The sequence below is a fragment of the Ostrea edulis genome, chromosome 3 (genome assembly GCF_947568905.1).
Source record: "Ostrea edulis chromosome 3, xbOstEdul1.1, whole genome shotgun sequence".
NCBI classification, from domain to species: domain Eukaryota; kingdom Metazoa; phylum Mollusca; class Bivalvia; order Ostreida; family Ostreidae; genus Ostrea; species Ostrea edulis.
In genome coordinates this window covers 91,537,260-91,554,190 of record NC_079166.1, presented here as the reverse complement: position 1 = coordinate 91,554,190, position 16,931 = coordinate 91,537,260, and the positions used below count along the sequence as shown (strand labels likewise).

The following is a 16,931-nucleotide window of genomic DNA, read 5'->3' as shown; positions in this document are numbered from 1 at the left end:
GGCATTGACAAATTTCACATTACCTGGGACACCTTGCTCATACATTTGTTTCGATCGATAACAGAGGTCCAACGGTACATTTGTTTCGTCTATGAAATTTATCCATGTTCATTGTCGGTTGAATTTATCTGTTTTCATTGTCCGTGGAATTTATCTGTTTTCCTTGTCCGTGGAATTACCGGACAAGTTCTAGAACACAGGGTCCAACAAGACATGTTGTGTTTAGTGACCTGAGTCACTCGATTAGCCTTTTGCTGTTGATCTGTGTCCGTCATGCATTGGGAATTGAACATTTTTAAGTCCTTTTTTAGCTCACCTGAGCTGAAAGCTCAAGTGAGCTTTTCTGATCGCTTTTTGTCCGTCGTCTGTCCGTCTGTCTGTTAAACTTTTCACATTTTCAACTTCTTCTCCAGAACCACTGGGCCAATTTCAACCAAACATGGCCAAAAGCATCCTTGCGTGAAGGGCTTTCAAGTTTGTTCAAATGAAGGGCCATGTCCCTTTCAAACGGGAGATAATCACAAAAATGAAAAATAGGGTGGGGTCATTTAAAAATCTTCTCAAGAACCACTGGGCCAGAAGAGCTGAAACCTTCCTGACATATTGCAGATTCAAGTTTGTTCAAATCATGGGCCCCGGGGGTTGGATGGGGCCACAATAGGGGATCAAAGTTTTACATACAAATATATAGGGAAAAACTTTAAAAATCTTCTTCTCAAGAACCACTAAGCCAGAAAAGCTGAGATTTACATGAAAACGTTCTGACATAGTGCAGATTCAAGTTTGTTCAAATCATGACTCAGGTGAGCGATGTTGCCCATGGGCCTCTTGTCATAATTACTCTTCCAATTTGGTATGAAGGATCTTTGGGACAGATGGAGGGATAAATAATTCCTGTATCCCCAGGGCCTTGGGGGTTGGGGATAAATTCGGTCAATGCATTCTCAAACACAATTTTCACTGTACAATGGCACATCTGAAATAAAACCTAAATACACAGTGATGTAGAGTAGGAAGGCCTCTACCCAAATTGTAAAGAAGGTGTTGTACGTCTTATGTTAATTTCCCTAAAGGTGTTGCATGAAAGATAGATAACATTAAGTTATTCAAATATATGATAAAACCAATTGGAACTTGCATCTTGATTCGAGCATTTGTGAAAATAAGTTTCAAATACGTGTATTGACAAAATTTATCCAAAATATTTTGAGTTTAAATCAAGCAATAAGCAATTTATATATGTAGCGTTGAAATGGAGAGGTATCCCTGAATTTAAGAAAAAACTGCCTCCGTGAAACAAAATTTAGCATGTTTTTAACTAAAAAATTGTCGCTTTAAAATTTTGTTTCACAGGGGCATTTTTTGTACATTTCAAAAAATCGAAACTTCACTGATGTTATTTTTAACTTCACCTGTGCAGTTATTTTCCTTTGTAATAGTATGGTGCACTGCGTGGTTCAGTGGGTATGGTCATCATCTTTTATAGGTTTTCTTTTTTAAAATGACCGGGTTCGAATCCCTCACGAACACTTTTTTTTCATATTACGTTTTCCATCTAGATTTCTTTTACGGTTATTTACCTTGTTTGGCCTTAAAGTTTTTCTTTCAAAGCTTTGCAAAGTTCACAACCTTCTGACCGCCTGTCGTCCGTCGTCTGCCCATATGTAAACTTTTCACATTTTCGACTTCTCCCATCGTGGGGCTAAAATTATACATGGTGTATATAAGCCTACCAGTATATGAACTAAGAACTATACAAGGTGTATATAGGCCTACCAGTATATGAACTAAGAACTATACATGGTGTATATAGGCCTACCAGTATATGAACTAAGAACTAAACACATTTTTTGCACAAACTTTGAATCGGGGGGAGGGTGCTCCTACTTCACTATAAAATAGAATATTTATTCAGCCAATTTGGGCCCCCAGAGGAGCATAATGATGTACATGGAGTATATAGGCCTATATAGTGTTCAATTCATCACGTCACTCTCTTGCATACTTTAGTGCTAGAAGAAGGGGTAGGGTAGTTACCCAATATATATATAGCTTTATATGCATGTGGAAATAACGGGAATTGTAAAAAAGAAAAGTACTGGTATTCACGAATGTTGAGGAACACGGCCCGGATCTGACAAAATTAATTCAAGAAATATAACTCTTACATGCATGTCAAGAATAAATGAGAGTTATCGTTATAGATGAACGTGAGATGTAAAAGTGAGATTGTGACAGAGAAGTACTATACTAATATATACCGAGAAACAGCAGTGGTAAGAATGTGGGTATATTATATTTAATCAAATGTCTAGGTGTCAGTCAAAATATCAGATTTGAAAGCCTAATCTGAACGAGATTGATATTGTAACGTATTTACATTAACTTCTGGGATCGTACCTGGTCAATTCCAGGGTTTGGGGTATTCAACAATAGCTAATTTAAACTAATTGATATGATTTTAGTGGACTGCCAAAATATACAAATATGTCCTAACCTTATCTAGGTAAATTATAATCAAACAGAGAATCACTATATCAATCAGAGGCAAGCAACGATAACGGGTAGTGCTAACTTAACAAAATGTAGAGCCCAGTCGCCCTCGGATTACCCCATATACTGTAGGACGCCTTATTCAGGACGGACAGTATATGTGGTAGCCCTTCAACCACTACACTCACTGTAGGATGCCTTATTCAGGACGGACAATGAGTATAGCGGCCTGGACGACGGTCTGTTCAGCCAATGCGGACGACACCAAAGAAAACAAACTATGGCTAGCCTCTTTACTGGAGGTCAACCTCTTCGTGGCAGGCCAGACTTCTGATGGCCTTCCAAATTCACTCTCTAACTGTAAGAACAGGCGAGGAATTATACTTTATTTAATTTACAAACTTACACTGTTTTCTTCTTCTTTCCTCTGCTGAACGCTAGCAACAAATGACACAGACGACTGCGGAGTCTCGGTATTTATACACAAATTAGATCACGTGATGGAAAGTGACTAATTGAGAACTCCGCATGGTTGTACCTCAAATATCCGGAATCATTACACTACCCATGCCTCCGATGACGTGCGTCCCGCATGTACAGCTTCGAAACTAAACAATTCTTTTATTTTCGACAAAGGTTTAATAAAAGATAGAACGAACAATTTACAAAGAATTCCTTTCTTCTTTTTTTTTTAACAACTATATATTCACTATCTACCGTTATACACAACCAAAAAGTCAGCAGAATTCTGTTTTCTCTTCAACTATTTCTTCAATGTCAATATCACCCTCACGGAACCTCTTGATCCGCTTAGACGAGATAGATTTCTGACAAGCCTCTGTCTGGATTCCAATGTCCACCATGGATAACTTTCTCTTACAACTTTCACATCTTGTGTCTTGTTTATTTTCCATTTCTGGATTACCAGTGGGAGGAGGAATCTTGACTTTAGGAACGAAAGGTCTTGGTGCTGTCTGTTTCCGGATTACTCTTCCCTCCAACAAATGTTCATTAGTAGATGGTTCATCTTTCTTCGGTTGAGACTCATGCGACTCCCCTTCATTATCGCTACTGTCAGAGGAGACACAACCAATAATATCCCCATAATCTTGCTTCAGCCACTCTTCCTCTGGCTTTTCAGCTTCTTCCTTTACACTTTTACTACTGGTTGACTCTTTGCTCTTATCAGGTTTTCCATCCAGTTTGATGGGTTCCTCGATAAGGCCAGGGTGGCTTCTTCTTTCATGTGTCTTGACATTGATCTCCTTATTGCTGGAGTAGGTACAGTAAGTGCAGTTAAATGTTCTCATAGCACACTGCAGAACATGACTTTTATATTCTTCTCCTAACCTTGCCACAAACGTACACATAGGGCATCTACGACAATTCGCTGGAGTAACCTTCGTCTTCGCCATCTACAATAAGTGAACAAAGCATATATTACATGTTTAAACTATTTTCTATATACTGTAATCAAAGTATCATTACATGTCAGTCTCATAATCATGCATCCAGATAGGTGGTTTACGGGTTCTGCTTGGGCGACTAATGTTTGTGGGCCTAGTATCAGAATGGATATCATCATACCTTGCATGATGATCAGAATCAGATCTATCTATAACATCAGGATCATCCATTATATCATCAGCTTGACCATGTGGGATGCCATCACTTTCACCGGATAGAACTTGTATACGCTTTTTACGCATTCTATCAACATGAATGACTTGATCTGAACCTCGTGGACCACAATTTACAAGGTATGTCAAATCTGACATCTTATTCATAACCTTGTAGGGGCCCTGCCAAAAACTGGTTAATTTAGGTGATGTCCCAGGTTTTCTTCTTGGAAAATAAACATACACCTCCTCGCCAAGTTCAAACTTTTTCCACATCAATTTTCGATCATGATAATGTTTTTGTCTGGCCATTGACTGGTTCATCTTTTCCCTAACAAATGAATGGGCCTTTTCAAGACGTTCCTGTAACTCCCTTACCCATTTATTGCTAGGTGTGTCCTTTATTTGAGGTGGCATCTCATACTGGAGATCCAAAGGAGTAGCATGTTTGGTGTCAATCCTGTAGTTTCATGCACTGAACTTCGGTAGGCCATCACAATGTAAGGTAAATGGACATCCCAGTCTGTATGGTGATCGTTTACAAATGCACTGAGCATTGTTGTGAGTGTTCTGTTAAAACGCTCTACCATTCCGTCAGACTGGAGATGGTAAGGGGTAGTGTGCGTTTTCTGGATGTCTAGTAATTTACACATTTCTTTGAAGAGACTACTTTCATACTGTGGTCCTTGGTCAGAATGTACTACAGCAGGTACTCCAAACCTTGCTATAACCTCCTCAACAATCTTTGCTGCGACTGTTGTCGCTTCCATATTAGATATTGCAAAACATTCAGTCCATTTTGTGAAGTAATCTGCAACCACCAAGATATATCGATTACCACTGGTGGTCATAGGTAGCTCTCCAAGAAGGTCAGTGGCAATCCTTTCAAATGGATAGCCAGAATACACCAACTTCATTGGGGCCTTGTTGGCTGGGGTAGGTGCTTTCCGTCTAGTACATACTTCACAACCAGCAATGTAGGAATGCACATCTCTTTGCAGACCAGGCCAATAATAAGACTGACGAATTCGAGCAAGTGTTTTGTGAATACCAAGATGGCCTGCAGACCTACAATCATGATAGGGCTTTAGCACAGTTCTTCTTTCACTACTGGGTACAATGGCTTGTAGTATGCCCTGCTTTGTCACTAAATCTGTCCATTTCCGGTATAGGACTTCTTCCTTAACAACAAGCTGGTCCCACTGGGCGTAAAGAGATTTCACTGTGACCGATTCTGATGATACAACTTCTTTATTTGGCCTACTTTTGGTTGCTATCCAAGTTTTTACTTTTGATATGTCTTTGTCATCATTCTGTAAGCATTTCAAGGGCTTTTGCTGGAACAATTGGTCATCTACTTTAGCACTGCAGATACTCATATGGTCAACAACAAAATGGTCCACTTTACACTGTCTACAAGGTGCGTGACTAAGGCCGTCCGCATTGTCATGCAGTCTTCCTGGCCGATGTTCAATTGTAAAGTCAAACGTAGACAGAACATCCATCCATCGAGCAAGTTGTCCCTCAGGATCTTTAAAGTTCACCAGCCATCTCAACGAACTATGGTCTGTTCGTAATGTAAATTGACGGCCATACAGATAATGCCGAAAGTATTTTACAAAATGAACTGCAGCCAATAATTCCTTCCTAGTTACACAATACTTTCTTCCTGATTTTGTTAGACTCCTGCTTGCAAAAGCAATAGGCCGCTCTACACCGTCTTGCATCAGTGACAACACTGCGCCAATAGTAAAACTGCTGGCATCAGTGTCCAAGATAAACCTCTCATTGAAATCTGGATGGGCCAGTACTGGTGAGGTTGACAATTGTTTACGAAGTAGATCAAATGCTTCTTGGCATTTGACACTCCAAATAAAATGTGCTCCTTTCTTTGTTAGATCATGAACTGGCTTGGCGATTAATGCAAAGTTTGCCACAAAGCGCCTGTAGTAGCTACAGAATCCTAGGAATGATCTGAGCTCTGTTATATTAGAAGGTACTTCCCATTTCTGTACAGCTTTTATTTTATCTGGACTTGTTGATATCCCATTTTGGGACACAATGTGCCCCAAGTATTCTACTTCTGTAGAAAACAATGTACATTTTCTGGCTTTTAACTTAAGTCCAGCGGCTACTAAACGGTCAAACACTAGGGTAAGATTTTTAATCATATCATCTACAGTTTCCCCAACTACAATGATATCATCAAGGTATACAAGGCAAATTCGTCATTGTAGACCTCTCAGGACCGTTTCCATTAATCGATCAAAAGTCGCTGGGGCATTGCAAAGTCCAAACGGCATGACTTTAAAGTTGTAAAGGCCCTTTCTGGTTGCAAATGCTGTCTTTTCTCTGTCATGGGAGGCTACTTTCACTTGCCAATACCCAGAATTTAGATCTAATGTTGAAAAATATTTCTTTCCTGATAGCTGGTCAAGGGAATCGTCGATTCTTGGTAGTGGATATGCATCTTTAATGGTTACATTATTCAACTTCCTGTAGTCGACGCAAAACCTTGTGGTCCCATCCTTCTTTTTTACTAACACTACTGGGGATGACCATGGACTTGTACATTCCTCTATGATTTCCCTTTTAAGCATATCATCAACATGAAGGTCTGTCTCCTCTTGCATATGAATGGGCATGCGCCTTGGAGGCTGTTTAATTGGTGTGCTGAGTAACTTTAGTTTGGCCTAAATCAGCATCTGAGGCAGCAAACAAGTGAGAATACTTCAGTAACATATTTTTAACAGCATTGGCATTGTCTGCAGTCAGTCTTGCTACTGATTTTGCATACAAATCTTTAAGATGGTCTGGCAATTTTCTGTTATTCTTCTGTAATAAGTCTGTCTTATCATAGATATTCTCAACGGCCGACAAAGTAGCTACAAATGTTCCCTTATAAAAAGTTTGTGACTCTGCAGATGGATTCATTAGTCTTACAGGAGCTATTTTGTTGCCTTCTATTAAAGTTCTGGCCACTAGTCCTCTATCAGATTCTAAAAAGCGGTCAGATGGTTCCACGATACCAAGGAGTGGAACCTTTTCGAAGACAGGCGGTATAACATTGCCCATTGTTATAATTTCACTGTAAGGTGGGACACTGACATTCTCAGATAAGGTGATCCTACAACAGCCTATCTTCCCCTGAAGAGCAAGTTTTACTTGCTTACCTTTAATAACCATAGAGGAGTTTGGTAAATCAATTAAGCACTCATTTTTGGTCATAAAATCAAGACCGAGTATTCCATCAACACCAGTGTCTGCTACCGCAAATGTTTGGCCAAATGTTAAGCCTGATATTGTAAGGGAAATTAAAACAGATCCCTCTACTTTCATGGCAGTACTATCCGCCATTAGGATGGGTTTGCTAACTTCAGCAAGTGTTGGGTGTGGATCATTAAGAACAGAATGTAGTATATCTGGTGAAATGATACTGGGAGTTGCACCAGTATCTACAAGTAGTTTAACCCTATAACCATTAATGATTGTATCAACAAATATTCCTGCTTCGCCAGCCTTTCGACTAATGCCTGTCCTATTTGCTGTGTTATCCTTTTCCTTATCATCATTCCGATGTTCATGTTTTACAGCTGCGGGCTTTTGTCTTGAGTTGGTATTTGGCTTGCCTTGTATTGCATTCTGATACTTGAAACAGAGGGGAGTTTTGTGGAGCTTTGTTTCTCTATTCCCATCTTCATAGATTGCATCTCCTTTTTGATATCCTGGACTGCTTTCAGGAGAGAAGCAATAGTATCTCCTTGGTCCTCCTTTTCCTCTGGTTTCACCTCGCTCAGATAACCTTTGCTCTCAGTAAAACGTCGTTCAGCTGCATTGAATGCATCTAATTCAACGGTATGTCTAATTGCATCATTCAAGTCAACTGGCCGGGCTTGTTTAATGCGCAATCGCATTTCACTTTCCCTCAGAGCATCAATGAACTGTTCTTTCGCTAGAGTTTCTCTCACTTCAACAGGGGCGGTTGGGTAGGCCAAGTTTGCAAGTCGACGCATATCCTGCCCAAGCTCTGGTAATGACTCCGTAGCCTTTTGCCTCCTTTCCCTTAACTGAGCTCTGTATAATTCTGTTTGGTTTGAGGCTTTTCTGTAGTTACATCTGTCTACTGCTGGCAGATTTCCAAGAACACTCTGTGCTTGACCTCGCAATGCAACGGCCAAATACATCCCCTTCTCTGACAGAGCCCATTTATTCAATTCTGCACATATATCAAAGTGAGATTTAAAATCGGCTCATGACGAACTTCCGTCAAATTTATCTGGTTTCACTATGGTGATCTTGGGTTTGTCCTTCTGTGCAGTATTCTCAGGGCGGCGAGTTGTAATGTTAGTCTCATTCATCACTGGTAAATCATGCCTGGATGTATTCGCATGGTATGGTGTGCTCGTAATAGAAAATCTATCTGACCCGCCATCATCTGCCCTACTTAAATCAGTAAGATTGTCAGGCCTAGTATATGTATTAGGTAGGGTGATCGTCCTAACAGTTTTAGGTCTTGCGCCCTTCCGTATGTAACCTTGGTCATCTATGGTAGTCCGCCTACTTTCAGGTAATCCCGAATCTCTGGCGGCTGGCCTTGTCCGACTTTTATTTATACTAGCCTGAAGCCTACTTAGCTCCTGCTCTAAGGCAGTCATCTCAGCATTCACATCGCTCTCAGACATAACAGTAATTTACAAAATTAAACAAAGTCGACTAAAATAAACCAAAAACAAATGTAAACTTTAATGATAGAATTTTACCCCAAATCCCGACGCTGCCACCAAATTCTGTAACGTATTTACATTAACTTCTGGGATCGTATCTGGTCAATTCCAGGGTTTGGGGTATTCAACAATAGCTAATTTAAACTAATTGATATGATTTTAGTGGACTGCCAAAATATACAAATATGTCCTAACCTTATCTAGGTAAATTATAATCAAACAGAGAATCACTATATTAATCAGAGGCAAGCAACGATAACGGGTAGTGCTAACTTAACAAAATGTAGAGCCCAGTCGCCCTCGGATTACCCCATATACTGTAGGACGCCTTATTCAGGACGGACAGTATATGTGGTAGCCCTTCAACCACTACACTCACTGTAGGATGCCTTATTCAGGACGGACAATGAGTATAGCGGCCTGGACGACGGTCTGTTCAGCCAATGCGGACGACACCAAAGAAAACAAACTATGGCTAGCCTCTTTACTGGAGGTCAACCTCTTCGTGGCAGGCCAGACTTCTGATGGCCTTCCAAATTCACTCTCTAACTGTAAGAACAGGCGAGGAATTATACTTTATTTAATTTACAAACTTACACTGTTTTCTTCTTCTTTCCTCTGCTGAACGCTAGCAACAAATGACACAGACGACTGCGGAGTCTCAGTATGTATACACAAATTAGATCACGTGATGGAAAGTGACTAATTGAGAACTCCGCATGGTCGTACCTCAAATATCCGGAATCATTACAATATCATTAATGAGATTAGTATCATCCTCACTGTCAAGCCTAATCTTCATGAGGTTAATAATGATCACTGCGAGATTAACATTGCACTCAGACAATACAAATCTATGCGAGATGAGTGATGTCGCCACAGGAGTCGCGGGCAGTTTGACTTGTACAAAGGTCTACATAGTCCGAAATATCGGACGTTTTCCTGGATTTTTTATGATTTTGATATTATCCTGGCACGGTAAACATCAAAATCATAAAAAAAGCCTGGAAAACGTCAGATATATCGGACTAAGGTCTACAATGTAAACAACATTACAGACACTTTACTACTTACGTACCCCCCCCCACCCCCACACACACACATTTTAAAATAGTTTTTGTGCGGAGATAATTTCTCCAAAATGTGTGGATTTCCCGTCTATCTCATCCCTCATTCGATTTATGTATTCGTTTCACGTCTTCTGTAAGCTATTAATTAGAGAATGGCCTTCTACCGATATGAAAAAATGAATTTTATTTTACCAGTAGAAGGCCAATCTCCAAAAATTACAAAATTAAGCGTTAAATGATTACATAAATCGAAAGAGGGATGAGATAGGCAGGGCATCCACACATTTCGTAGGAGTTATCTCCGCCAAAAATACAAAAAAAAAAGTTTGGAGGGAGGGTGTAAGAAGAGCTGTGAACAAGAAAGCTCGCTACGCTCAGTGGTTGTTGTTTCACAGGAACCAGTAATTTTATCCGTAATAATGCTAGCAGTGGCGCATCCAGAGGAAGGGTTCCGTGGTCGTTTTTTGCAGAGAATTTTGCTATAACTTTAAAAAAAAAAAAGCGCTTAGGTTAGGTCTAAATGGCTTATTAGAGAAAGCGCTATATAAATGTATATTAATGATAAATAATGATAAAATAAAAATCACGTATTTTTATGGTGGAACCCTCTTTGAAAACCAAAAATAATGGTAGATTTAGAAAAATTCCTGGATCTGACCATGAATGGTATGCATACAACACAACACTCCCGATTAAAACAACACGTTTTTTTTTATTAGCGGGTGGTATGGTATATACCCATACTATCATTAGTAGAGATAAAATTACGGCTTTTTGTGGCTGTTTACAGTGTAGAACTTTGTACTGATAAAACTGCCGACTTCTGTGAAATCACACTAACTGTCAAGCCGAAGCTCGACCCAGTGCGGCCCAGACTAAATTACTTGTTTGTCTCACTCTGTGCCCCACAAGCAGCGCACAGTCGTCTAATATTAACTTTAGGCCAGATTTAAATAATTTTTAGTTATATCAGTTCACCTCGCCTCGTTGTTTGCTATATTGTTCATCGTTATTTCTGTCAAAAATATATGGGTAAATTTCCAATATTTGATTTAATGATTCATAGCAATAATACGTGCTCGTCTCCATATGAGATAAGACTTCTGGATAGGGGCGTTTACAATACACAATCATTGAGATGTGCACGACATCCCAGTCACAAATATATCAGTAAATTTTCAATATTTGATTTAATGATTCATAATATTATCAAGTGCAAGTCTCCATATGAGAGGAAGGCTCTGGAAAGGGGCGTTTAACAGGAGTTATATGAGATTGATCACTGTTCGTTGTCTTCACCTTTCATACAATCAATGATTGAGACGTGCTGGACATAGACACAACCTACACTGTATGGAGAAACAATTATTAATTAATTAATTTTTAAATCTAAACAATATTGATTTCAATGTCTCTGTGTTTGGTTTGTAGGACTGTGGAGTTGTGATGTCATTGACGGTAAACAGAAGACTGTGACCTTGAATCTGAAGATCTGTGACGAATATCGGACGTTTAGGGATCACTCTCGATTACAGTACTACAAATCTAAGTAAGTACTCAGTAATAATGTAAGACTGTATTTATCTATAATATATAAACTGTACATTGAAAACTTATATAAAAAGATGTCATTAGCAATGAGAATTTATCTATAAATTATACATTGAAACATTATACAGATATCATTTAATAACTTTTAAAGTGATGACTTATAAACGATGCTGATTGGTTGAAAAATTCGTTTGATTTCTCTGTCAAAATTTCGTTCGGAGTTCATCTGCACTAAGCACGCGGGACTACTTTTCTCTGGAATGCGTCTTCCCCGTTCTAATTTTAGCGCTATTTATAGAACGGGATTTTCCACACAGGCATTTTATATATAACGAAATGCATTTGTTTTTCATTGCTATCAAAAATTAGCACAACTAAAGATATGAATAAAATGCAAATTAATTTAAAAAAAACAACATACATAGGCGATGACGTGACAGAATAGTCAATTTGATGACGTAGACCACTTACTGGTAGAAGTAGACAGATTACACGAGTTCCCGGTATGAATCGTCTGCTTTACGAGATCGATAACATGACGGAGCAAGTGGCGACTTCTGATCTGGTAAATATCAATGAAATTGAACTGCATTATATGGGGCTCAGTCAACGAGTGCGTTTTGAACGTTTTCCTCGATATTGAAATGGAGCCGAATTGCATTCCACCGTTCCAACGACACAACCAGTGTTCAACGTCTCCTCCAACACGACGCAGCATAAATCCAGTCACCACTTGTTATCTTCCTTTATATTTAATTCAGCTTTTAACAATTGCACCTTTAATTTGGCGTATAATCCATTTAAATCTGCACAGTAACTGTTCCTGACCTGAACGCACAGCCATGCCGTTTTGTTTTTGTCTTGCCTGTATGTATTCCTACGCGCCATTTCAGAAACGTTAATTCAAGTTTTTTGATGAGAGAAACCATTTGGTTTTCTATCTTAAAAACATAATTAAATGATAAGAAATGAAACTTATAATTCTTTGTTTGATGCATGTATCAAACAAAACATTGGACGGAAAACTTTTTCATCAATGCGCTACGCGCATTGATGAAGTTTTCCGTCCAATGTTTCGTTTGATACATGCATCAAACAAAGAATTATAAGTTTCATTTCTTAAATCAAAATGTTTCTCTATAGTATATATAATATATTGATATACGATACAGGTATTAAAATATATAATTAAACATGATCAATCAGTAACTTAGCACACTTAAAGAAAATCACATTTACTGTAATTATACAGGTGTTAGTTACAGAAACATTATGTAACACACAGATGTAACCGGCACCGTGACGTCATTCCACAGTCTGTAGAGCTGTAATTAACATCCTGATGTACTTAAACAGATCTAAAATCAAAACAGAATTATTTATAGATACTGAATTTTCTTCACAGTATTATCTCCATCAGCCACAAAGAGGTTGTCTCTGATGTCCACACATAAACCCCGTGGATACTCTAAATCACAGTGAATGTAGCGGAGGAACTGTCCGTCCTGATCTAGGATGTGGATACGGTCATTGTCATGGTCTGCTGTCAGGATGTGACTCTGGCTGTCTGTAGTGATGCCGACTGGATCAAATAATTCCTCGGTATTAAGGGGATGACCAGTGTATCTAAATCGGAGTTTTCCTGACTGATTGACCACCACTACTGCACTAGCTTCATTGTCAGCCACACAGATATCCAGGTTCCTGTTCTCACTGAGGTATTTATAGTTATAATATAAACCACCAGATGAATAGAGAGTACAACCCTGATCATCAAACTGAATGCTTTGTTTCTCTGTGGAGCCGGAGTAACGCACGACTTTGGATTGTGTTTCATCATCACTGACCATGGTAACCAGGAGATGGTTAGAGGCGGTACAGCAGACACCGCGAGGTCTCCACCCCTGTAGTGTGATCACGGTCTGTATCTGTTTATTCTTAACTAAGTTTATAGTTCTTTTATTAGGGTCAGTATAAACAAGATCTCTGTCCCGTGTCACTGCTATGTCCCCTGGCATTCTCCCTGTCATTCTTCCTGTTCCGATATATATTGATGTCAGTAGTTTACCCTGGTGGTTGAGGAGCGTCATGCTTTTGCTATTCCCGCATGTCCAAACTTGATCTTCACTCAGACAGCTAACACGGTATAGTTCTCTATACCCAGTGTCTATGGAGGCGATGAGGCACGGGCCATCAAGTAATGGTTTGACTGGAGGAGACGATACAGCTTCTGCTGACTTCATTGTGTCGCCATGTTCTGTGTTAATGGATAATGGCGACAGAGAACCGAACATTTCACTGAGCTGATCTTTGTTTATTTTCTGAGGAGAGAAACTCGGTAATGTGACTCGGACTTTAGGCGGTAATGTTCTAAATTCGGAATTCCTAGATTTGTAAGATGAGGTTAAGGAGACGTCATTGGAGTCCAGTATTTTCTTCAGGTCCTGAATGATCTGTCTGAGTTCTGTAATTCGGTTTGTAATTTCATCTGTATTTTTATTGAGAGCGGCCAGGTGTTTGCTTTTCATCTCCGCAATGTCGGATTTCCGCTCGTAGACAATGGTGGTAATCTCCCGGTGTAAGATTTCTCCATGTTGATCGGCGGCTGTTGTCAGTTTCCCGTATTTCGTTTCTAACTCGGCTTTCTCAGTTTGGACATCGGACGCCATTTCTTCATATTGAGGATAAATTCTGGTCTCGAATTCTTCTAAATCTTTTTGTAAACTTTCTGTTTTAGATCCGTGATTTTCCAGACTATCTGATATGTTGTGGCCTCTGTGTTTATCTGAGGAGATGCAGGTAGAACAGACAGGAATGTCACATTTCTCACAGAAATGTTTACATTGTTTGTCTGGGTGGTCTGGACATTTTGAGTAGTTAAGAGACTTTCTGTATTTATAAAGCACGACGTTGTGTCTTATAGACGAATCCGAGAGGTGCTCCCCAACACAGGTCTGGCATAGATTTATATGACAACGTTCACAGTGACTCTGAAGGTGGGCTTTTTTACAGAGGTCACACAGTAGGATGATCTGGGCTCTGCGAAACGGGTCCATTTCTGGTGTCTGAGTCGCTCAAGTAATCCACTGGCAATAAAAGAATCTCAGTGTTAGTTATCAAATGTGCGACATAAAATAAACTTTGTATTTGAATTTAATACAATGTGAACTAAACTGAACATCAATAAATATATCACATGTAACGGTTTAAAACAAGTGCAGGTCAGGATTATACCATTTACAAACAGAAATGTATGTGTATGTCATCTAGATATGAATTTTCATGTACACTGTATACGTAAAGGAATGAATGTATCACTTCAAAGTCCGACCCCCCCCCCCCCCCAAATATAATAATAATAAATGGGAAGCATACAGTACGAGCTGGCGTTACAGCCACTGACATTCTAATATCTTTCACTGCAGCCCTTCATCGGCAGTGGTGACGTCTCCATATGGGTGAAAGATTCTCGAGTGGGACGTTAATATTTCACTGACTATATCCAGGTACATGTACCCCATTTACACTTGGGTAGAGTTTGGAAATTCGTGTAAAGTGCCTTTCCCAAGGACACAACGTCGCCTTGCCGCGGTAAGGACTCGAACCCACAACCTTTCGGTCGAGAGTCTGACAGCCTAACCACTAGGCCAATCGACGCAGCAAATCACATTAAGGGTATACAACAAAATAGTTTACATGTATACTGTATAATATATATGTAAACGAATGAATATCACTACACCCCCACCCTCGAATTTCACGCATATTCAGTGACAAGCAATTTTAGCAGATATATTTCCTTAATAAATTTGATAATTCAACTGAATACGTTATACATTTATAACAATTTGGCAGTACTGTATTTCTCTATGTGCTCTGTAAATTAAGTCTTACCTGTAAATCCAACATGGCCTCCCTGTTATTTCGACCTTCAGTCTAGTCCAAATGTTTGCGCCGTCACCGTGGTGAGATCGACCTATATACATGCACGATAGTGAAATGATATCTCTTTTCAGTTTGAATAGTTTTAAAGTCCACATTGACTCAGTTTGTGATATTTAAAAGCTTGACTGTTTTGTTCAATGAGGGAGGGGGCGGGGGCGCTGTGCCATTGAGTGTATAACCCATATTTTCAGCGTTCATGTAAGCATTGTGCATTTTGAACATTATGAATTAACTTCTACAAAGCCTGCATATATTTTCGAATTTGTGTTTTTAATCTATTTTAATTTTTCATTAAAATCATTAAACACTATTAATTATTGTATAGGGCCGTACCATTCTGGTAAAATTACTTGAAAGCAGTTCGCACTAGAAATTGTCGAAACATGTACAGTGTATGTCATGAGATATTGCTAAATCTGAGTAAAAGAACAGAACAGCAAGAAAGAAAGAAATTAAACGTGAATTTGAAGAAGAAGAAGAAAAATCTAGGATAAAAACTTGTTAAACAGTCAGAATATATGTTAAGGTGGGTCCTTAGTCCTGGATTTTTGGGGTTTAGGTAGCATTTTTTGGTTTGGAATCAATAAAGTAACATTCAGAGTAATGAGAAAAGGCAAAATAGTTAAGGATTTCCATATTAATTTTCATTACAGACACTACTGAAGTTATGTACCCCTATGTAGATTTTTATGAAATTCATTGGAAACAGTTATCTGTTGTTATTTTAAAATAAAAAAAAAAAAAAAAATAATTTAAATTGCATCTATTTATCAGGAAACATGTCAATAACTAAAACACATGTCATTTTCAATCTGTTCATCAAGATTTAGTACAATAAGTGCAAAATTATTGAATTAACCTTATTCTCCAAAATGTTAAAAAACAAACAAATATGGACACAATTATTTCCTTATAGCATGGTTTACATATCATTTTTTCTGTTTATATTAGTAGATGTACATGTTATATTTATTTATGGGGAAAAATCCATACCTTTCCTTAATAATTTCAAATCTATAGCTTCCAGAGTATGTATACCCCCATAAAAAACCGAAGTCTGGCACCATACAGCTGAGCTATTCAAAACTGCTCATGGATTAAAATTGTATGTAATTTCATGAAAAGACATAGATAATAATTCCTTATCACCTTGGTAAAATGTTTGTGAAAAATATAGGAAATCTATTGCATAATGGACTTGATAAATAATTTAATGAAAACAGAGTTATTGTCCTTGGATTCAACATTTTGAAACACATCATTGACTATTCAAATATAACTAAGACTTTTGAAATATTTTATGGCTAACAAGATTTTTTACAATAACTATTGAAAAAGACTTCAACAAAATTTATGTTCCAGTCATTAAATTATTGACTTTGCAAAATCTTATGACGTCACAGGAGTGTGGAACTACGTTAAGAACAATGCTGAGATAAGTTTTGACCAAGAGTGAAATACTGAACCTATAGTAAAAGTCTATAATGTAAGTATTATATCTATAGATGTCGGGCAAACAACACGTCAAG

General features: G+C 38.5%; 1 protein-coding gene across 1 annotated transcript; it reads right to left on the bottom strand.

Moving 5' to 3' along the window:
• Positions 1 to 11,470: 11,470 nt before the first annotated feature.
• LOC125675573 (E3 ubiquitin-protein ligase TRIM71-like) lies at positions 11,471 to 15,675 on the bottom strand. Its single transcript, XM_056159403.1, has 2 exons — positions 15,352 to 15,675; positions 11,471 to 14,543 (listed from the first exon to the last, which is right to left on the bottom strand). The coding sequence occupies exon 2, from the start codon at positions 14,511 to 14,513 to the stop codon at positions 12,837 to 12,839; it is 1,677 nt and encodes a 558-aa protein (XP_056015378.1). The 5' UTR covers positions 14,514 to 14,543; positions 15,352 to 15,675; the 3' UTR covers positions 11,471 to 12,836.
• Positions 15,676 to 16,931: the final 1,256 nt, after the last annotated feature.